This window comes from Microcaecilia unicolor, chromosome 8, assembly GCF_901765095.1.
Source record: "Microcaecilia unicolor chromosome 8, aMicUni1.1, whole genome shotgun sequence".
NCBI classification, from domain to species: domain Eukaryota; kingdom Metazoa; phylum Chordata; class Amphibia; order Gymnophiona; family Siphonopidae; genus Microcaecilia; species Microcaecilia unicolor.
In genome coordinates, this window is record NC_044038.1 from 87,204,992 (window position 1) to 87,228,907 (window position 23,916).

General features: G+C 45.7%; 1 protein-coding gene across 3 annotated transcripts in view; it reads right to left on the reverse strand.

Annotated features, from left to right (window-relative positions):
* Positions 1-286: 286 nt before the first annotated feature.
* The window catches only part of LOC115476680 (sialoadhesin-like), a 171,961-nt gene continuing 148,331 nt past the window's right edge, over positions 287-23,916 (reverse strand). The window contains exons 10-11 of one of the 3 annotated variants that reach the window (XM_030213191.1): positions 20,030-20,141; positions 287-403 (exon numbers count right to left, since the gene is read on the reverse strand). In XM_030213191.1, coding sequence (XP_030069051.1) covers positions 20,034-20,141 — 108 coding nt within the window. In that variant the 3' untranslated portion in view covers positions 287-403; positions 20,030-20,033. Of the gene's footprint in view, positions 404-2,770; positions 3,352-19,999; positions 20,142-23,916 lie in introns of those variants that run through there. The other 2 variants (XM_030213190.1, XM_030213189.1) reach the window with 2 other exon arrangements.

Sequence of the window (23,916 nt, forward strand, 5' to 3'; positions counted from 1 at the left end):
CAAATGTAACACTGTCCCAGCATAATATAATGTAACTATACCTTAGAGCAATGAAACACTATCCTGGAATAATGAAATACTGTCTCGGAATAATGTAGTTCTAGCGCAAAATAATAGCATATACGCTTATGCCTGCTACCAGACAGCACCAGCGTATTTTGTTTTTCATTTCATGAGTATCTCGGAGGTGCATCTGTAAACGTCAGATTCAGGACCCCTGAGGAAGGCCTGTTGGCTGAAACACAGACTGTGTCCCAATAAACTTTTCTGGTGCTCTTAGTCTCTATGGTCCTTTTCTGGTCTGTTTTGGTTCATCTTCCGCTCTTTTTGTGGTTTTCATTTTATTTTACTGGAGATTTGGACTTTCTTTTTGTTGGTTTGGCGATCTTGTTCTGTCCAGGATCTGAAATGAAGGGAAAACAGTGACAGCTGTAAGAGTCCATGTGCGAAGTCGTGCAAGACCAAAGCATGTGTCTGCAGCAGGCTACTCATCCGTGGAGTCCAGCAGCAGCATCATCCTGCATGCGGGCTGCTTCTGAGTCAGGCGCCAATGCATGCTTAGATCTGGGAAGCCTTTCTTTCAGAATTAAAGAGCAGCTAGGAGACCCTGTCTGACCAAGAGGGGCATAATTGAACGTCGCCAGCGAAATAGATCGCCGGCGATCTATTTTGGCGGCGGCGCAACAACTGACCGGAACCGTATTATCAAAAAAGATGGCTGGCCATCTTTTGTTTCGATAATACGGTTTAGCCCGGCCAAATGCCAGAGTTTGCCGGGTTTGAGATCACCGGTTTTGTTTTTCAGCGATAATGGAAAAAAATGCCGGCCATCTCAAACCCGGCGAAATCCAAGGCATTTGGCCGTGGGAGGAGCCAGCATTTGTAATGCACTGGTCCCCCTCACATGCCAGGGCACCCTAGGGGGCACTTCTAAAAATGTTTTTAAAATACCACAAAAGCTCCCAGGTGCATAGCTCCCTTACCTTGGGTGCTGAGCCCCCCAAATCCCCCCAAACCTACTCCCCACACCTCTACTCCATTACCATAGCCCTTATGGGTGAAGGGGGGCACTTACATGTGGGTATTGAGGGGGTTTGGAAGGCTCAACACTTAGCACCACAAGTGTAACAGGTAGGGGGGGGGGGGGGAGATGGACCTGGGTCTGCCTGCCTGAAGTGCACTGCACCCATTAATAACTCCTCCAGGGACTTGCATACTGCTGTCAGGGACCTGGGTATGACATTTGAGGCTGGCATACAGGCTGGCAAAAAAGTGCTTTATTTTTATTTTTTTTTGTGTGGGAGGGGGTTGGTGACCACTGGGAGTACGGGGAGGTCATCTCCCATTCCCTCCAGTAGTCATCTGGTCAGGTGGGGCACCTTTTTGAGGCTTGGTCGTGAAAATAAAAGGACCAAGTAAAGCCGGCGAAATACTGCTTAACGCTGCTTTTTTGTTTCCATTATCCGCGAAAGCCGGCCACCTGGTAGCCACGTCCATGCCCGCCCAGGTCCCGCCTTCGCTTCACCGGCGACACGCCCCTTTGAACTTTCGCCGGCGAGGCAACAGGAAAGCAGTGATGCTGTCAAAAAAGCAGCTTTCGATTATACCGATTTCGCCGCTTTTCCGAGATAGCCAGCCATCTCCCGATTTATGTTGAAAGATGGCCGGCGATCACTTTCGAAAATGAGCTGGCAAGTGTCCCAGGGAACCAGCGCTTCTGATCATAGCTGCATCCTCCCGACCCCCGCTGCCACCATGCACTGGACATTAAAATAGCATTATGCCCAATGGCCCGAGGCACCGGTGCACATGTGTGATCTGCTGGTGATGTGGCACTGGTGGCTGGAGGGAAGACAGGAACACCAGTGTAACCGGAGCATAGTGGATGAAGTTTAAATCAAATTGTGAAGAAACTGTGTTTTAAGCCTGTAAAATGCATTGGATATTTTCCTGTATTAATTATGTCTTGAAGTGTATTTCTCTTATTTGGCCAGCAGGTGGTGTTTCTCTGCTGTAAAGGTTTTACAGAGAATGAATGTTCTTTTCTTTAGTTTAACACAAATAGGAAGCAAGATGCAGTATATTTTTGAAATGTTGTGATCTGGGCTATGATTGGCGTTTGAAGCTGGCTAGCAGTCCTCCATAAAATACAAGCTGGATGATATTCAGCATTTAACTAGCCAGGAACAGCTCATGACCAGTTAAATAGCATTAAGCTAGATAAGCACTAATACTCAGCGCAAGATAGCCGTTATCTCTGCTGAATATTAGCACATAGTGCATAGTGGCTAACTGGCCATATCGTGCGATATAACTGGCAAGCTGTAAATATTCACTGGCTAGGTTTAGTGGCCAAATTGGGTCACCTAAATAGCAGGTCTATCTTTGGCCGCTATGAACTTAATTGGCCAGCGCTAAATATTGACATGGCTGGTTAAGATTAAGCCGGTCAAAAGAACTCTGCAAATTCAATGCTGGTTACTGGAAACAGCCCGGCATTGAATATCTGGGCTGAGCGCCAATCATGGCACTTAGCCAGCCTGTTTCCCACAGGTTGAATTTCAGCCGGAAGGAGTTTACTGACAACCAGGTCACACATATACACACACAGACTAAGGGCCATGTTTAGTATGGTGCGCTAGCGTTTTTAGCGTGTGCACAAAATTAGTGCAAGCTTTGTAGGCGCCCATAGGAATATTGTGGGCGCCTACACAGCGAATGCTAAAAAAATCTAGTATGCCTCTAGCACGGCTTAGTGAACAGGGCCCTATTTATTTATTTGTTTGTACCTTTTTCTAGAATAACTTAATACATTTTTGATTAGCTTTCATAGCTACCATCTCCTCTCCTCATTCAAAACAGAATGAGCAAAAGATGGTAAAACCAGAACTATAGATGAATCAAATAAATACTTCAGTAATAGCCTGAGCGGAAAAGGTGGTGGTGGTTGGGGTTGGGGAGAATGGGTGATCAGAAATTGACAGGTAGTAAATTTTTAAGGCTCATAGGGCCCCTTTTACTCGCTAAACAAGAAGTATCGCTGGGATGCCAGTGCAGGCCCCCTTTTGCCACAGCTTGGTAAAAGGGGCACATAATTTCTTAAAAGGCCTAATTCTTTGAGACTTTTGTTGTCATTTCCTAAATGTCTCATCATTTTAACTTCATAATTCTTGGGTTCATGCACTGTTTTCAGTAAATATCTTGCTCATAAGCCTTTGCACAGGTACTGTGATGCATGGCAATGCATATTTAAGTGTTCTGCAGATGGGAGTCAATTCCTGTCTCTTTAGAAGGCAGGCTGGGGAATTGTAAGCAGGTAGCCACAGGTTCCCTAGAAGATCTGTTTGTCTCCTGAAATAAAACAAGGATTCAGTTATATTCCTGCTATACATTGTGCTGCTTGGTTCAATGTTTCCTAAGGCTTTTAACTTGTTTTATAACAACAATAAATATACCTATTTTGAATTCTGCTTGCTGTAAATTGGTTTTGATAGAGACAAAGCAGTTATACAGGCAAAGTCTCCATTTTTTTTAAAGGAAAAGAAAGTAAAAAAATGCATGGGGCTGGTATTTAGAGAGCCACTCTCCATTTAAAAGTAAATCTGATTATCCTGATCTAGATTTTTAGTGAGATATTACAGTACAGTCTTGATTATCCGGCGTAAATGGGACCGACCCATTGTTGGATAAATGAAAGTTGGATAATACGGGAAAACACTGCATAATCCCCTCAAACAATGCATAAACATATGCATTGAGTTCCCAATTTTCAAAAATTGTTCTAAAACAAAGATTTTTTAATAAAAAGTAAATGCAATGATGTCACTGGGGGTGTCTGTCAGATATGCCGAATGGTCAGATTAGCGAAGATTGGATAATCAAGACTGTACTATATTTATCTCATTAGCACTGAATGCAGCAGCTTAAAGATAACTGGATGACTTTATCAACATATTATAGTTACACAGAGAAGCATTTTTACAAAAACGTCCAAATTCAGAAAAGAAAAGTAGGTCATTTTCAACAAAAAAAATCATCTATTTTTCCCTTTTGAAAATACTGTTTGGAAAAACATTTTGTGATTTTGACGTTTTATTTTTTGGTCCATTTTCAAACACAAAACGTCCAAATGCAAAATGTCCAAAATAGAGAAGTGGCTTAATGGTTAGTGCAGCAGGCTTTGATCCTGGCAATATGCATTCTATTCCAACTGCAGCGCCTTGTGATCTTGGGGAAGTCAAGTGCACAAGGGGCATTTTTGAATATGGTGTCTAAGTCTGAATTTGGACATTTTTGTAAAAAGTCCAAAATCAAAACAGGAAAGAAGGTCATTTTCTAAAAAAAAAAAAAAAAAAAGTATATCTTTTCATTTTGAAAATGCTGTTTGGAAAAACGTTTTGTGATTTGGACGCTTTATTTTTTGGTCCATTTTTCAAACAAAAAAAAAGTCCAAATACAAAATATACAAAATACACAAGAAAATTCACAATAGAGTGAAACCATTCACATGTTCTAAGTGTGGTAAAAGCTTTGGTTGCAATGCAAATCTCAAAGTGCATCACCGAGTCTACACAGGAGAGAAACCATCTGCATGTATACAGTATAGTAAAAGTTTTAGTCAGAAGGTAAAACTCATAATGCACCAGAGAATACACATGGGAGTGAAACCATTTACATGTTCTGAGTGTGGTAGAGGCTTTGGTTGGAAAGAAAGCCTTACAGGGCATCATAGAATCTACACAGGGATGAAAACATTTACATGCACTAAGGAGGTAAAAGCTTCAGTTGTATTGGGACAGGTAATTCAGGAATGTAAACTCTTGCTATGAAGTATGGAAAAACAGCACTCTGGTATTTAGATATATGTAATGAGACCTCCTTTTATCTATAGATCTGAATTCAAAGCCCAAATCTACGGATAAACAATAGACACAAGGCTCAGATGTTCTAAAAAAAAATAAAAAAAAATAGAAAGCTTGGCATCAGTTAGAATAGGGGAAAAGTGACATCCCAGGAAAGTAATAGGGCATCCTTGGGGACACTGTAGTGGACTTTATAAAATGTTCCCAGGTACACATATCACCATTTGTCAACAGGTCACCTTTTCGCTCTTTGGCCTAGGTCAACCCTGCTTAGCAGACATGCTTCACTGTTGATCTTTCTCCCTTGCAGCACCAGTTGATTTCAATTCCTCACCCTTCTGCCACCGCTTCCTCAAAGGACTGCTTCTTTTAGTTTGCCGTTCAACAATGACCCCCAACAAACAGACAGAAACTCCAACAGTCTTATAATAAAGGGATTCACTTTTATTCACAACCGTTCAATTGTAGTGAATTCAGCTACACAGTACAATGATCTCAATTTGCAGTCTTTGACAAGTTCATGTTCACAATGCCAGACAGAGATTTCCTGTTAATTCACTGAGTATAGTTCAAAGACCTTTACCCCTCTCTCTTTTACTCTCAGTTAGTTGCTAGGTATCAAGTTCCACAGCAGCTCCTTGCAACACACAATATTTAACCTCTCATACCCTTAGCCTTCTTAAGCACTTGCTGCCACAGGTTTCTTCCCTGCTGTCCTCCTCTTTCCAGACAGTTGAGGCAATACCTTAGCCAGGAAGCTCTTCACCTTAGCACCAGCAGTCTGTGCACATGCCGCCACCTCCATTCTCTCTTCTTCATTCTCCTCCTTTTTATCCCATTCCATCTCCTCTACCTCCTCCCAGGGATCCCTCAGCTGCTCTTCACCACCCTGATCAGAGACCATCTCCCAATCTTGTTCCTCCCCCTCCAGTACCTGTGAGTCTTGTGTTGGGTCAGCTGCATTGTGGGAATCGTGGTTCCTAGGCACATCCCTTATGCTAATTGGTCTCTTGACCACCAGAGGGCGCATTCCCCCGTCTATAAGGGATCTGTACATGTCTTATACTCCCTCCCCGGGGCTGTTCTCGCTTTCCCTGAGACTGTTTTCTCAGTAACCCCTTACACACCCCTGTGCTAAAGTGATTGCTAGTGTCTTCCTCTGTCTCACTAGCAATCCGAGACAGGATATCCGCATTCCCTACAAATCTCCCTGCTCTGTGTTCCACCTGAAAATGGTAGGGCTGTAGGGCTAGGTACCATCTTGTGAGATGGGCATTATTATTCTTCATGTGGCCCAACCATTTGAGGGGAGCATGATCAGTTACCAGAGTGAAAGATTCTCCATCCAGATAAAAATGGCACATCTGGATGGCCCACTTAATGGCCAGACACTCCCATTCGATCGTGGAATAGTGCCTTTCATGGGATAGCAGTTTCTTACTCAGGTACATAAGGGGGTGTTCCTGTCCCTCATGTACCTGAGAAAACACTGTCCCCAAGCCCACCCCTGAGGCATCTGCCTGCAACACAAATGGTTTAGCAAAATCTACAGCCCTCAACAGTGGTTCCTGGCATAAGGATAGCCTCAACTTATCAAAAGCTGTCTTACCCTCTGCATCCCATCGGATAGTATTCGGGGCAGTGTTTTTCAGCCGGTCTGTCAAAGGGGTGGCCAAAGAGGCAAAGTGGGGAATAAATCTACGATAGTATCCAACAATTCCCAAGAATCGTCTCAACCCTTTCTTATTGACAGGACACCCGAACTCCCGGATAACTTCAACCTTATCTAAAAGAGGGGTTATCTGACCGTTACCCACCATGTACCCTAGGTATTTCACTTTTTGCTGACCAAAATAACATTTCTGGGGATTCAACGTCAATCCGGCCTGCCTAAAGGCCTGAAGCACCGCATGCACCCTCTGTATATGGGTGGGCCAGTCCTCGCTATGAATCACCACATCTTCCAGATAGGCTGCCGCGTATTCTTGATGTGGGCGCAGGACCTTGTCCAGGAGTCGTTGGCAGGACGCCGCGGTGGAATTAAGCCCAAACGGCATCCTCCTAAACTGGTATAGCCCCAGAGGTGTAGAGAAGGCCGTTTTGGCCGAGCCTCTGACGTCAGGGGAATCTGCCAGTAGCCCTTGGTCAGGTCCAGTGTTGACAGGTACCTGGCAGTTCCCAACCGGTCCAGCAGCTTGTCAATCCGTGGCATGGGATAGAGAATTGACCTGACGAAAGTCAATGCAGAAACGCCAGGTCCCATCCGCCTTAGGCACTAACACCACCGGACTCGACCAAGGGCTAAACGACTCCTCAATAACCCTGAATTCTAACATCTCCTTAATCTGCCGAATAACCTCCTGACGCTTGGGAGGCGAGAGCCGGTAGGGTCTTTGTTTCACCACCTTACCGGGCTCTGACAGTATATCATGCCTAACTAGGTGAGTTTTCCCTGGGCATGGGGTCAATACATCCCGAAAGCTAGCCAAAAGGTCCTGCATCTCCTCTTTTTGCTGATCGCCCAGAGTATCCGCGATCTGAGGCTCCCTGGTCTGGAATATCTCTGTGATCTGCGGACCCAAATCCTCCTCCAGCTCCTTGACTTTCTGTCCCCACAAACACCTTCTTTCTAACCAGGGCTTCAGGACATTAACATGATACGTCTGCACCTTTCCCCGCTCCCCTCGCACCGCATAGGTCACGGATCCCAGCTTCCTTTCTATCATAGCCGGCCCTCTCCAGCGACTAATGAACTTATGAGGGGAGTCTGGCACCAATATCAGCACTCTATCCCCTACTAAGAAATCTCTTCTTGTACTTCTCTTATCATAATAGACCTTCTGTGCATTTTGCTTTCTTTCCAGTTGCTGTTAGTTGCACTCCCCTAACCTACATAAACGCCCTCTTAAATCCTGCAGATACCCCAGAACCCCTGTATCCTGCTCCTCCGGTGATACCCACTGCTCCCTTAGTATATCCAGCACCCCCCGGGATGCTCGCCCATACATTAACTCAAATGGGGACACACCCAAGGAGGCCTGCATACTTTCCCGATAAACATACAGGGCAAAGGGAAGTAATAAGTCCCACTCCTCGTGGTGAGCCCCCAAACCACATTTTAACATCATTTTCAGAGTCTTGTTAAAGGGCTCAACAAGACCATTGGTCTGTGGATGGTAAGCCGCCGTGCGGAGATGACGAATCTCCGGGCTATGTTCGGACACCTTCTGACATTGAGCGCAGGAGTTACAAAACTGCTCCACCCCCTTATACACCCCAGGCCAGTGAAAGTGATATAATACCTGTGTAAGAGTATTCTGTGCCCCTTTGTGTCCCCCCAAGGGGTGATCATGGGCGAGCCTCATAACCAGCTCCCGAAACCCCCGGGGAATTACTAATTGTTTTTGAACTCTACGCTCCGGCTATAAGAGAGCCACCCGAAACAATAATCCTTTGTCCACTATGAAATGAGGAAAGGTATTTTCGCCCTCCTGTCCTGCCCGCTCGCAGTCATATTTTAGAGTATCATCCGCTCCCTGCTCCCTAGCAAAATGAGGGAACCTCTCTAGTACCCCAGACGTCTCCTCTGGGAACTCCTCTTGCCTATTCAGATCCTCCCTTCTCTGTAACTGTGCCCTCTTCTTTTGATAGGACCCCTTTTTGGTTTTTCCTGGAGCCCCAAAAAGATCTAGGTGGAATGGAAAAACCTGCGGCAAGGACACCCCTGATCCCCCCGCTTGCTGTTCCTGTGCTCTAATCGTGACCCAACCTTCCTTACTCCTTAAATACTGCGCAAAAGGCACCCAGTCCCTCCCCAGAATTGTCCTGAGGGAGCCGCGGAAGTACAGCCACCCATATTTCTTGAACCCCCGTAGGATCCTTAATTTCCACAAGGCGCATTGGGTATCTTGAAGTGGCCCCGTGTATGCACTGTATTGAGACCAGTCTACTGCCTCCTTTTATCTTCCCCCCAATTCGGTCCCATAGGGACTGCGGACACATGGTCTGATCCGCCCCTGAATCCAGGAGCCCCTCCACTGATATACCTCCAATCTCCACCCACTGTGTGAAACGGGGCTCAGGATGTGGGTTAGAGCGTGAAGTGAACCCTAACTTGGCCCTGCAGTCCCTGTGCAGATGTCCTTGCTGCCCACAACGATAACAGGGTCTTACTTCCCCGCTTCCTTGTGCCCCGGGAAACCCCTAAGAGGTTTCTTCTCTAATTCCTGACCAACCTCCCTGTTCTTCCCCGAGCACTGGGATTCCAAATAACATTCCATCCCTTTTATTACTGCCTCCAATGTCTCACACCCTCTCCTTATCAGGTCTATTTTTATTACTTCAGGTAGAGCTTCCAAAACTGCTCTAAGACCAGTTCTTTCATAACCTGTAACACTGACCTCTTGTCTGGCTCCAGCCATTTATTCACCAGGTCCATTAACTTCTGCGCGAGAGCTCCCCCTCCAACCACCTCCAGCTCCTAAACCTCCGGCTTACTCACTCCATACTGGTCCAGAATAGCACATTTCAAACGCTCATAGTCCTTCACCTCAACAGGGGATAAACCGCTAAAAGCAGCCAAGGCCTCTCCTGATAAGACTGGAGCCAGACGAATAGTCCATTGTTCCAGAGGCCAACATACTGCTACTGCCACCCTTTCAAAAGTCCCCAAATAGTCCTCAATGTCATCTCCTGGTGCCAGCTTCCCCCAGGGCAGCCAATTCACTGTCCCCGGTTCTCCAATGCCCCGGATCCCTCTGGTTGCCGCTTCCTCCGCACTGGGAATCACTCTCCTTGGCATTCCTCCAGCCTTCAACATCTCCTGTATCAAATCAAAAAGGAGCTGTTGCTGTGCCCGAGTTGCTGCCAAAGGGTCCTCATGCTGAGCTTGGGCAGACGCCAAAGAGTCCTTGAGGAGCTTTTGAGCCATCTCCTGCTGTTTTGGGAATTGGTGGGCAATAAAGGACATCAACTCCTTGGGATCCATTGGTGGGCAATTAATGACCTGAAAGGCAGAGAAGACAAGACCCAAGTGCTGCTGTCTCCAAATTCCCTCCAGAAAGACCAGCTCCCTTTATATAACTTACAATCCCTTCCTGAGTTTGGTATATGCTTACCAGAGCTCAGAGAGTCCAAACTTTTCTGGTGGGACTTCACATTGATCCCACCGCTGCCACCACTTATGTCAGCAGGTCACCCTTCCGCTCTTTGGCCTAGGTTGACCCTGCTTAGCAGACATGATTCACTGCTGATCTTTCTCCCTTGCAGCACCAGTTGATTTCAATTCCTTGCTCTTCTGCCACTGCTTCCTCAAAGGACTGCTTCTTTTAGTTTGCCGTTCAACAATAACCCCCAACAAACAGACAGAAACTCCAGCAGTCTTATAATAAAGGGATTCACTTTTATTCACAACCATCCAATTGTAGTGAATTCAGCAACACAGTACAACGATCTCAATTTGCAGTCTTTGACAAGTTCATGTTCACAATGCCAGACAGAGATTTCCTGTTAATTCGCTGAGTATAGTTCAAAGACCTTTACCCATCTCTCTTTTACTCTCAGCTATTTGCTAGGTATCAGTTCCACAGCAGCTCCTTGCAACACACAATATTTAACTTCTCATACCCTTAGCCTTCTTAAGCACTTGCTGCCACAGGTTTCTTCCGAGCAGTATCAATCCTGTCCTCTCCTTTCCAGACAGTTGAGGCAATACCTTAGCCAGGAAGCTCTTCACCTTAGCACCAGCAGTCTGTGCACATGCCGCCACCTCCATTCTCTCTTCTTCATTCGCCTCCTTTTTATCCCATTCCATCTCCTCTACCTTCTCCCAGGGATCCCTCAGCTGCTCTTCACCACCCTGATCAGAGACCATCTCCCAATCCTGCTCCTCCCCCTCCAATTCCTGTGAGTCTTGTGTTGGGTCAGGTGCATTGTGGGAATCATGATTCCTAGGCTCATCCCTTATTCTAATTGGTCTCTTGACCATCAGAGGGTGCATTCCCCATCTATAAGGGATCTGTACATGTCTTATACTCCCTCCCCGGGGCTGCTCTCGCTTTCCCTGAGACTGTCTTCTCAATAACCCCTTACACATTGTTCCCTTACCTTGTCTGCTGAGCCCCCAAAAACCCACCCAAAACCCACTACCCCCAACTGTACTCCACTACCATAGCCCTTACAGTTGAAGGGAGCACAAATATATGGGTACAGTGGGTTTCTGGTGGTTTTGGAGGACTCACAGTTTCCTCCACAAGTGTAACAGGTAGGGGGAGGTAGAAGCCTGGGTCCACCTGTCTGCAGTGCACTGCACTACTACTAGACTACTCCAGGGACCTGCATGCTATTCTAATGGACCTGAGTATAACGTCAGAGGCTGGCATGTAATATTTGTAATCACATTTTTTGGGGGTGGGAAGGGGTTAGAGACCACTGAGGGAGTAAGGGCACTTTTTTATGTTGAGTGTAAGAGTAGCCTAGTGGTTAGGGTAGCAGACTTTGATCCTGGAGTAAAGGGTTCAATTCCCACTGTGGCTGTTTTTTTTATGAAAACAGGTCTAGCTCAAAACGTTTTAGTCCTTGACGTTTTTGTTTTGTTCCATTATGGCTGAAAAACATCTAAGTCTTAGGAACTCCCAAGTCGCGCCCTGAACATGCCCCTGAAACATCCCCTTGAGTTTTGGATGTACTTCTGATGGAGTTCAGAGAAAAATGTCTAAAGAGGTTTTGAAAATACTGATTTGGATGTTTTTGTGAGAAAAACATCTGAATGCAGGCTTATGTCACCTTTTTGGATGTTTTTATCTTTTGAAAATGAGCCTGATAGTAACATAGTAAGTGACGGCAGATAAAGACCTGAATGGTCCACCCAGTCTGCCCAACAGTCATATTCATTATCAATTCAAGATCAAATCAACAATGAATGTGATATTATATACTTGATTATGGTCTTTCTTTGTTATTTCTGGGACATATACTGTAGAAGTCCACCCATCTGTCATGCCACTGAGGATGATCCGGAATAGGGCTGCTGCCAGGGACTGGCAACAGCAGGAGAACCACCCAAACTGGGAGTGATGTCAAACACTGACAGGCTGGTACCAGGTACAGGAGTCTCGAACAAGTTTGACTGGATAGAACTCTGAAGCAGACTAGGCTTAGCTGGACTGGAACCAAATGCTGGAACAGGCTTGGCTTGGCTGAGCTGGAACCAAAAGCTGGAACAGACTAGGCTTGGCTGGACTGGAACTGGAGTCAGGATATTCATACAAGGCAGATACAAGCAGGGTAGGGCAGAAGCTAAGGATAAACAGGGTGATACAACCAGGAAGAGAACTAAAGCATAAAGACAGAGCAGAGACACGCAGTAAGGAACAGAAGCTAGGCAGGGCAGACACAGCAGAAAGGAACAGAAGCTAAAGACACACCGGGCAGACACAGCAGTAAGGAACAGAAGCTAAAGACACACAGGGCAGACACAGCAGTAAGGAACAGAAGCTAAAGACACACAGGGCAGATACAAACAGTAGGGAACTAAAGCTAAAGACACGAGAAAAGAACTAGCAGAGCTAGAGAAGCAACAAGCACTCACAGACGAAAGCACATCTGAATACCTCTGTTGCAAAGGCAAATCTGACAATTCTCAGGGGCTTAATAAAGGCAATTACAGATGAGGCCACAGGTGAGGCTTGGCAGCAGAAACACCGGGGCAAGTCTGGAGTGCTGGAACATCAGGACCGGAATGGAACCTGGAAGCTGCCTGGGAAACAGGAAAAAACAGTCCACAGCAACCGCAGGGCCCAGTCACCCGGGGGCAAGGTGAGTGTAGGCATGGAATACAGTCACAATCGTAACACCGGCTCTGTCCTTACACTCCAACTATTGGATTTGCGTATCTAAATCCTTCTTGTCATTTGTGGGATGCAAACCATAAAAGTTTGCCTGGCACTGTTCTCACGTTCTAAATTACTGGAGTTTCCATTGAAGCTCTCTCCAACCCATCCTACAACTAGATTTCCATATGGGGGACTCAGACTGTACAAGCCAACCCAGCACTGGTCTTAGTTGATACAGCCAGAGTTGCCATCTAAGCACCACTTGACATGCAAACACTTATTCAACACTTTTTAAATAAAGCTGTGCCATATCTGCAGCTGAGATAAATGAACAAACTTAACTGGAAAGTGACAGAATATATTCATTTTGAACCCTGTCCCCAGCACCCCTCTCTGACCTTCTGCTTTCAGCCAGATGTTAACTGTTTGTTTGCCAGTACCAGTTTTTAAAATGTAATATTTCATCTGTTTAATTCTTTGAGATAAACCAGATAAAATGATTTCAGTATTAACTTCATTATGACTGAAAAGTACAACTTCCAATGGAGGTAGAGATTAACCAGAATATATTCAAAGCAATTTAGGTGGCTACAGACCGGTTAAATCACTTGGTCAGGCTACCTGCTAATTTTCAGTGACACTTAACCGTCTAAGGGGTCCTTTTACTAAGCTGTGGGAAAACGGGCCCTGCAGTAGCAGCGGGGGCTATTTTTCCCACGCACCAGGGCCCTTTTACCGCGGCAAATAGAAAGCCCCTGAAAAAATGGCCATGTGGAAAGATAACTTCTGCCAAGTGGCGGTGAGCACTTACCGCCACCCATTGAGATGGTGGAAAAGGCTCCCGCGGTAACCTGATGCCAGATTACTGCTTGGTTAGCGCCATTCTATTAAAAAAACTTTTTTCCAGAGCACTAGAAATGGCGCGCACTTGAGCCAGAGCTACTGCCGATGGCTACATTGGGCCAGTGGTAGTTCTGGGATAGCATGCAGTAAGCCCATATTGGGCTTACCGACGCTTTGTAAAAGTGCCCCAAAGTGTTGTTGAAATTCATGGTTAGCTCCTAATTTAAAGCTGGCTAATTTGGGGGCATTACAGGGCAGAATCAATACTTGGTCACTTAAGTGCTGATATTCAGCCCTTAAATGGCCAGGTTTAGTATATAAATGGGACTGCATCAAAGTCTGTCCTATCTTTATGCACTAACCCATGGCCACTTAAGAGCTGAATATTGACATGTCTGCATTTAGACGTTTATCTTACAAAAATGTCCAAATCAGTATTTTCAAAACCTGTTTTTAGACGTTTTTCTCTGAAGTCTGTCAGAAGGACGTCTAAATCTCAAGGGGGCATGCCAGGAGCGTGCTCAAGGTGGGACATGGGTGTTCCTAAGACTTAGACATCTTTCAGCCATAATGGAACAAAACAAAAACCCCTAAGACATTTTGAGCTAGACCTGTTTTTATAATTCACTGTTCACTAATGCATCAATACATCCACTTTTGAACTCTCATCCTCCGTAATCTCACCTCACTCATACCTTTACTCACAGAAATATGTATACCATACATAATGCCCTTTTAACTTCCCGCTGTCTCCTTCCAATGTTTCAAGGTTTTGTTCCAGTGTTTATATTCCTTAACAACACTTTGATTGTCTCGCGTAACTCTTCACAATGTAATCCATAACCAAGTTGTAACAAATTGTATTTCCATCATTCATATCGTATTGTAAGCCACACTGAGCCCGCAAAAAGGTGGGAAAATGTGGGATACAAATGCAATAAATAAATAAATAATAAGTAGCTACAGTGGCCAATTCCCCACGATCAAAGTCTGCTGAATTAACCACTAGGCTACTCCTTTACTCAAGACAAAAGGTGCTCCAAATGACCAGATGACCACTGAAGGGAATCGGAGATCACCTCCCCTTACTCCCCCAGTGGTCACTATCCCCCTCCCACCCCCAAAAAATGTGATTAAAAGTATTACTTGCCAGCCTCTATGCCAGCCTCAGATGTTATATTCAGGTCCATTAGAATAGCATGCAGGTCCCTGGAGTAGTCTAGTAGTGATTTAGTACACAGCAGACAGGTGGACCCAGGCTTCTATCTCCCCCTACCTGTTACACTTGTGGAGGAAACTGTTAGTCCTCCAAAACCCACCAGAAACCCACTGTACCCACATATTGGTACTCCCTTCACCTGTAAGGGCTATGGTAGTGATATACAGTTGGGGGTAGTGGGTTTTGGGTGGGTTTTGATGGGCTCAGCAGACAGGGTAAGGGTGCAATGGTGAGATGTGTACCTGCGAGCATTTTATAAAGTCCACTGCCGTGCCCCCCAAGGATGCCCTATTGCTTTCCTGGGATGATACTTTTCCACTATTCTAACTGATGCCAAGCTTTCTATTTTTTTTTTTTTATCACATCCGAGCCTTGTGTCTATTGTTTATCATTAGATTTGGGCTTTGAATTCAGATCTTTAGATGAAAAAGAGGTCTCATTACATATATCTAAATACCAGAGTGCTATTTTTCCATACTTCATAGCAAGAGTGTACATTCCCTAATTACCTGTCCCAGTGCAACTGAAGCCTTTACCTCCTCAGTGCATGTAAATGGTTTCATCCCTGTGTGGATTCTCTGATGCCATGTGAGGCTTTCTTTCCAACCAAAGCTTTTACCACACTCAGGACATGTAATTGGTTTCACTCCTGTGTGTATTCTCTGGTGCATTGTGAGGTTTACCTTCTGACTAAAGCTTTTACCAGACTCTATACATGCAAATGGTTTCTCTCCCGTATGAACTTTCTGATGCACTTTGAGATTTGCATTACTTAGAACATGTGAATGGTTTCAATTTATTGTGGATTTTCTTGTGTATTTTGTATGTTTTGTATTTGAACTTTTTTTGTTTGAAAATTTGACCAAAAAATAAAACATCCAAATCACAAAACATTTCTCCAAACAGTATTTACAAAAAACATCCAAATTCAGACTTAGATATCATATCCAAAAATGCCCCTTGTGCATTTGACTTGCCCAAAGTCACAAGGAACAGGAGTGGGAATTGAACCCATGTTGCTAGGATCAAAGGCCACGGCACTAACCATTAAGCCACTCCTCCTCTGTTTTGCATGTTTTGCATTTGGACATTTTTTGTTCGAAAATGGACCAAAAAAAAAAGGACGTCCAAATCACAAGACGTCCATAGCATTTTCGAACACAAAAGATAGACATCTATCTTTTTCGAAAATGACCTTCTTTCCTGTTCAGAATTTGAACATTTTTGTAAAACGTCCAAATTCTGACTTAGACATTCTATGGAAAATGCCCCTCTATGTGTTAGCCAGCTCAAATTAACCAGATATTCAACTGAAGCCCAGATAGGACCCAGCTTTCAATATCCTGGATAAACTCCAAAATTCTCACCACTGCCAGCTGAATATTGCCCCCTAAAAGTTTAGATTAGGGGTCACCAGTTTACAGAATGTGTTGGGGTTGAGGGTTGTGAACTAGAATTCCTGATTGCAATATCTCAAGGTTACCAGGTAATTGAAGGTTATTAGGGACAGGCTAAGTGAGTCACTGCTGAGTTTATGCTCATTTCACCAAAGTCTGTCTGAATCAATTGAAGCTATCTGATAACTCTGTGTGTTACTTTTGAGATACTATTCCACAGACAGAAGTGAGGTGTTTTATTTATTACTAGTAAAAAAGGCCCGTTTCTGTTAGAAATGAAACGGGCGCTAGCAAGGTTTTCCTTGGAGTGTATGTTTCAGAAAGAGCGTGTGTGAGAGATGGAGCGTGTGTGTCAGAGAGAGAATGTGTGAGAGAGAGAGAGACAGAGTGTATGTGTTTGTGCAAGAGAGTGTGTGAGAGACAGTGTTTGTGTTTCTGTGTGACACTGTGTGAGAGAGAGGGACAAAGACAGTGAGTGTATGAGTGAGAGTGTATGTGGCAGACAGAGAATGAGTGACTGTGTGTGTGGTGTGAGGAACCCCCTCACCCCCTCCCTCTCCCCTGTCCCCTTGCAGCCAGGCATGTGCAGCGACCCTCCTCTCCCCGTGTTCCCCCTGCAGCCACCCATGTCCAGCATCCCCCTGCAGCCACCCATGCCCATCAACCCTCCTCTCCCCCTGCTGCGTCCTTCCTGTCTCCCCTGCTCCCCCTGCAGCCACCCATGTGGTCTCAGGCCCCCCCCCCTCAGCATCCCTCCTGTCCCCCTTCAGGCACGCATGTGCAGCGTCCCTCCTCTCTCCCCTGTCCCCCCTGCAGCCAACCATGTCCAGCAACCCTTCTGTCCCCCTGCACCTCCTGCAGCTACCCATGTCCAGCGACCCTCCTCTCCTGTGCAGCCACCCATCTGAGGACACTCCTCTCCTTTTTCCCTGTTCCTCCCCTGTGGCCAGCCATATCCATCGACCCACCTGTCCCCCCTGATGACCACCAACCCTTCTGTCCCCCTGCCGCCCTGCAGTGTCCGTCCTGTATCCCCTGTCCCCCTTGCAGGCACCCATGTGGTGTGTGGAGCCCCATCCCTATCTCCCTGTTCCCTGCCCCCCCCTGCAGCCACCCATGTGCAGCGACCCTCCCCTCCCCCTGCTTCCTTCCAGCCACCCATGTCCAGCGAGACCCCCCCTTCCCCCCCCAGCCGGCGCAGCACCCAAAGAAAACCCCTTGTCCCCCCCTTCGCGCAACACCCGACCCCCCCCCCCCACCGTGGCACATCACCAAGCCCCTCCCCCCCATCAACCCCCTCACCACCCGCAACCGCTAATACAAACTGTGTCCGGCGGCTACTGCTTCTGCTATTCAACAGCAGCAGCCCGTACATAAAGAAACCCCCCCCAAAAAAAATCCTCCTAAAACGCACCTCCGTTGAGAAGCATCTCACATTGGCTGAAGTCTCAGCATGCGCTCCTCCTCTCCCCTCTGACGTCTCGGCGTTCCTCCAGGGTTTTCCGGCAGGGACACTGACGTTGAGGGGAGAGGAGGAGGGGAGAGGAGGAGCGGCTGCAGAGACGTCAGCCAATGTGAGATGGTTCTCCACGGAGGTGCGTTTTAGGAGGTTGTTTTTTTGTTTGTTTGTTTGTTTTCTTTATGTACGGGCTGCTGCTGCTGAATAGAAGCAGCAGCAGCCGCCGGACAGAGTTTGTATTAGTGGTCGCGGGTGGCAAGGCGGTCAATGTGGGGGGGGAGGGGCTTGGTGAAGCGGTGGGGGAGGGGTTGGGTGATGCGGCGAGGAGGGAAGGGGGGTAGGGGCTTTCTGATGCCCCGTTGCATGGGTTGTTGTGGCGATGCGGTGGGGGGGGGGCACTTAGAGGTGCACCGTCGAGGCTGTTTGTGTGTGTGTGTGTTTGTGTGTGTGTGTGTTTGTATGTGTTTGTGTGTGTGTGTGTTTGTGTGTGTGTTTGTGTTTGTGTGTGTGTGTGTTTGTGTGTGTGTGTTTGCGTTTGTGTGTGTGTTTGTGTGTGTGTGTGCATTTGTGTGTGCGTTTGTGTGTGTGTTTGTCTGTGTTTGCGTGTGTGTTTATGTGTGTGTGTGCATTTGTGTGTGTGCGCATTTGTTCGTGTGTGTGTATGTGCGCGTTTGTTTATGTGTTTGTGTGTTTGCGTGTGTTTGCGTGTGTGTTTGTGTTTATGTGTGTGTGCGCGTTTGTTTGTGTGTTTGTGCATTTGTGTGTGTGTGTTTGCGTTTGTGTGTGTGTTTGTGTGTGCATTTGTGTGTGTGCGTGTGTTTGTGTGTGTGTGCGCGTTTGTGTGTGTGTTTGTGTGTTTGTGTGTGTGTGTTTGTGTGTGTATGTTTGTGTGTGTGTGTGTGTTTGTGTGTGTTTGTGTGTGTGTGTTTCTGTGTGTGTGTGTGTTTGTGTTTCTGTGTGTGTGTGTGTGTTTGTATGTTTTTGTGTGTGTGTGTTTGTGTTTGTATGTTTTTGTGTTTGTGTGTGTGTGTTTTGTGTGTGTGTGTGTGTTTGTGTGTGTGTGTTTTTGTGTTTTGTGTGTGTGTATGTTTTTGTGTGTGTGTGTGTTTTTGTGCGTTTGTTTGTGTGTTTATGTGTGTGCGTTTGTGTGTGTGTATGTGTTTGTGTGTGTGTGTTTCTGTGTGTGTGTATGTGTTTCTGTGTGTGTATCTGTGTGTGTGTGTTTGTGTGTGTGTGTGTATCTGTGTGTGTGTATCTGTGTGTTTGTGTGTTTGTGTGTTTGTGTGTGTGGGGGGGGGGGTTGCGGGTGGCTTTTGTGGTCGTGTGGTTGGGGAGTTTGCCAGCAGTCTGTAGCAATTCCTAGGCAGGGGGAGGAGTACGGAAACACTCCCCCTGCCTGGGTCGTTGTTTGTTGGAGGGGGTTGCCAGTTGATAGGGGTGCCTTTATGGATCCCTTTACTCTCTGTGTTCTGCCCTGGAGGGCGGGGCAGAGAGACATGGTGAGTTGGATGGCTTCACCACCATGAACTTACGAACTGTTTAGGGATTTTGCAGATGGCTTCAAAAGGTTGTCTTCAGAATGTTGAGGTAGCGTTTTATGTACAGACTAGTAAAAAAGGCCCGTTTCTGACACAAATGAAACGGGCGCTAGCAAGATTTTCCTCGGAGTGTGTATGTTTGAGAGAGTGTATGTGAGAGTGACTGTGTGTGAGAGAGAGAGTGAATGTTCGAGTGTGTGTGTGTGAGAGAGAGAGAGAGTGAGTCTGGGTGCGAGTGTGTCTGTGAGAGAGAGTGTGTGTGTGAGAATGAGAGTGTGTGCAAGTGCGTATGTGAGACAGTGTGAGAGAGTGTTTCACTTACAGTGTGTGTGAGACATAGACTCTCTGTGAGACTGAGTGTGTGAGAGAGAGTCTGTGTGACAGAGATACCTCCCCCCCTCTGGTGTCAGGCCCCCCCCTCCCTCTCTCTGGTGTCTGAGCGTTACTGTGCAGGACACTGAGCTCTGGCTGTGCTTCAAGGAACTGACCAATCCTATTTAATAGAATGCACTTCCAACATTCTGAAGCCGAGAAACCTCGTGTGGTTGGTCACTTCTGCTTGTGACGAAGCCGGAAGTACGTGATGTCAATTCAGGAGATGGATACAGAGAGCAGGAATGCCTCAGCCATGCAGTCAGCTTCAGAATGTTGGAGGTGTGTTTTATTATATAGGATGGGGCATGGCTGAGGGCGGGTCTATGAGTGAGGGTGACTGGTCCTAGCCTATGAAGACTACAGGATTTTTGTGCTTCTCTGCCTTGGAGTGAGCTTCTCTGCCTTGGAGTGAGCTTCAGAACGTTCAAGGTAGGATTTATTAATATAGATTATTCGTTTTTATAAAATCCTTACGTCAGGACTCTGTGCCTCTTTCATTGATACCTTTTCAGTCTGCAGCAGTGTTTCCCTTCATGTCTTCTGAATTTGATGATGTTGATAATTCTTTCAGATTCTCATATATAGGCTCTTTTTGATCTCTGCTCTGAGTTCCTGTCTGTAAAGGGGAAAAACATCAACTAAAGAGAAGGTTTGATAGTGGAGAACTCATCATTCTGTACATAAGAACATAAGAATTGCTATACTGGGTTAGACCAAAGATCCATTTAGCCCAACATCCTGTTTCTAATAGTGGCCAATCCAGGTCACAAGTATCTGGCAGAATCCCCAAAACAAGCAAGATTCATGCTATTAACCCCCAGGGATCATCAATGGTTTCTTCAGCTCCACCTTAGTATTGGTTTATGGACTGTTCTTCCAGGAATTTGTCCAAACCTATTTTAAACACAGTTATACTACCTGCTTTTACCACATCCTGTGCATTGAGTGAAAAATTAGTTTCTCTACTTTGTTTTAAATGGCTTGGTAATTTAATGTTACCGTTGCTTAATGTTAGTTATAGATATTAATAAAAGAGACCTCTGTGAAGCCGTATCCCCATCCTGTCACAAATTGAGACACAGCTGCCCCATACTCTGTACGTTTTGGAAGAATATGCAATCAATTTGCATTGTAACATAGAGGGGCATAATCGAACATCGCCGGCGAAATAGATCGCCGGCGATGTATTTTGGCGGCGGCGCAACAGCTGGCAGGAACCATATTATCGAAAAAGATAGTCAGCCATCTTTTATTTCGATAATACGGTTTAGCCCGGCCAAATGCCAGAGTTCACCGGGTTTGAGATCGCCGGTTTTGTTTTTCAGCGATAATGGAAAAAAATGCCGGCCATCTCAAACCCGGCGAAATCCAAGGCATTTGGTCATGGGAGGAGCCAGCATTTGTAGTGCACTGGTCCCCCTCACATGCCAGGACACCAACCAGGCACCCTAGGGGACACTTCTAAAAGTTGTTAAAAAATACCAAAAAAGCTCCCAGGTGCATAGCTCCCTTACCTTGGGTGCTGAGCCCCCCAAATCCCCCCCAAACCCACTGCCCACAACTCTACACCATTACCATAGCCCTTATGGGTGAAGGGGAGCACCTACATGTGGGTACAGTGGGTTTTGGGGGGATTTGGAGGGCTTAACATTTACCACCACAAGTGTAACAGGTAGGGGGGATGGACCTGGGTCTGCCTGCCTGAAGTGCACTGCACCCATTAAAAACTGTTCCAGGGACCTGCATACTGCTGTCAGGGAGCTGGGTATGACATTTGAGGCTGGCATAGAGACTGGCAAAAAAAGGTTTTGATTTGTGTTTTTTTTAGTGTGGGAGGGGGTTGGTGACCACTGGGGGAGTACGGGGAGGTCATCCCCCATTCCCTCCGGTGGTCATCTGGTCAGTTGGGGCACCTTTTTGAGGCTTGGTCGTGAAAATAAAAGGACCAAGTAAACCTGGCAAAATACTGCTTAACGCTGCTTTTTTTTCCATTATCCGCGAAAGCCGGCCATCTGGTAGCCACGCCCATGCCTGCCCATGTCCCGCCTTCACTACGCCGCCGACATGCCCCCTTGAACGTTCGCCGGCGAGGCGACGGGACAGCAGTGATGCTGTCAAAAAAGCTGCTTTCGATTATACTGATTTCGCCGCTTTTTGAGAGATCGCCGGCCATCTCCCGATTTATGTCACTTTCGAAAATAAGCCTGATAGTAGCATAACATAGTAGTTGACGGCAGATAAAGACCTGTACGGTTCATGCAGTCTGCCCAAAAAGGTAAATTCATTACATATGGTATGTGATGCTTCATATGTAGACCTGTTCTTGATTTGTCCTTGCCATCTTCAGGGCATAGACCATAGAAATCTGCCCAGCACTGGCCTTGTTCTAACATTTCTGAGGTGAACGTAGAAACCCCCTGAAAAGCTCCACTCCAGTCCATCCAAATCTATTCAGCCACGATCTGGGCACAGACCATAGAAGTCAGGCCAGCATTTGTCTTGTTCTCCAGCTTCTGAAGCTGAATCTGTCCAGCCACGATCAGAGCACAGATCATAGAAGTTTTCCTAGTACTAGCTTTGCTTCCCAATTACTGGTGTTGCTTCCTAATCTCTGCTAAGTTTCTTTGGATCCATTCCTTCTGAACTGGATTCCTTTGTGTTTATCCAATGAATTTTTGAATTCCGTTACCATTTTCATTTCCATTACCTCCCGTGGGAGGGCATTCCAGGTATCTACCACCCTCTCTGTGAAAAAATACTTCCTGACGTTATTCCTGAGTCTGCCCCCTTTCTTTTTTTTTTCTTTGTAAACATTTTAATATACATAATATTCAATCAAGAATAATAATACACAATGCGTGAAATATCATAATTATTTAAAAAAAAGATGAAAATAGGGAAATAACAAAAAAAACTTCTATCGACCACAAATTAAAGGAAAATGATCCAAGAATTAGGAAAAAATAATCAAACTATAAGTATCAAACTTATAAACATTCTATTAGATCAAATAAAAAACTGCACCATGCCTTGTTGACTTATTCCAAGCTGCTATACAGTGTTACATTCGGGTCTAAATTTTCACAATAATACTCTCTTTGCCTTTTAAGAAAACATCCAACTGTTTAGGTTCAAAAAACTGATATTGCTTAGTGTGGAATAAAATCCTACACACACAAGGAAATTTCAAAAGAAAGTTTGCTCCCAGGGCTATTACCCTAGGTCGCATAACAAGAAATGACTTACGTCGCTTTTGAGTTTCCCTAGATAAGTCTGGGAAAACCCTTACTTTTGAACCCAAAAACAAAGAATTTAAGTGCCTTAAGGAAAGTCTGAGTACTGCATCTCTATCTAGTTCTAGAGCGAAAGTCACCAGCAAAGTAGTTCTTTGCGTGACCACCTCCAAAGAAGATTCCAGAAAAGCAGTCAAATTCATTGCACTTTGAGAATTTAATTTTTCTGGAGCTTGCCCAGCTATCTGAATATAATATGCCCTCGTAATTGGTGGCAATGAATTCTCGGGCATTCCCAAAATATCAACTAGATATTTCTTAACCATTTGCACAGGGGAAAGAATTGGTGATTTTGGAAAGTTTATAATACGCAGGTTAAGTCTCTTAGATTGGTTTTCCAGATATTCCATGCGTCCAGGAGCAAAGTTCCTTTCTTTAACCAATGTTTGTTCCAAAAGATTCATTTTTTCAACTTTTTCAGAGAGGTTTTTTACTTCATCCGCATGAGCCTCATTGATTTGCAATTGCTTAAGTGCTGACTCAGCCAAAACTTTGATAGTTTCAGTATTCTTTGAAATAGTAGATTGCAAGGTTAAGAGGGTTGTGGAATTCAGATCCCAAAGTGACTCTAAGGTCACTACAGCAGGTTTTTTAAACTTCCCTTCATCAAAAACCAGGGGAGGCGCTTGAACTACTTGGTCCAGGGTACTCACAATTGTAGAATCCACAACAGGAGTAGTTTTCTTCTCTGGGACAATCCTTCGTTCAGCGGTTGTTCCTTCTACTACCAGCAAGTTCCCTCCCTGCTCGCTCCCCTCACCAACTTGGGTTGAAGCTGCAGGACTCGCCTGGAGGCTCTCTCTTCCTGGTTGAGGGGGCGCTGCACGAAAAACAGGGCTAAGGGAAGCCCCGTCGCCACTACGCTCTACTATTCCTACCTCTCCCTTAAAGATCCTCTGTGCTTGTCCCATGGTTTCTTGAATTCAGACACAGTCTTTGCTTCCACCACCTCCACTGGGAAATATTTCTTTATGTTACTGCTGAGTCTATTCACCTTCATTCTATGACCTCTCTTTCCAGAGCTTCCTTTCAATTGGATGAGGCCCACTTCCTGCGCATTTATGCCATGGAGGTATCTCCCATCTCCTGCTTTTCTTC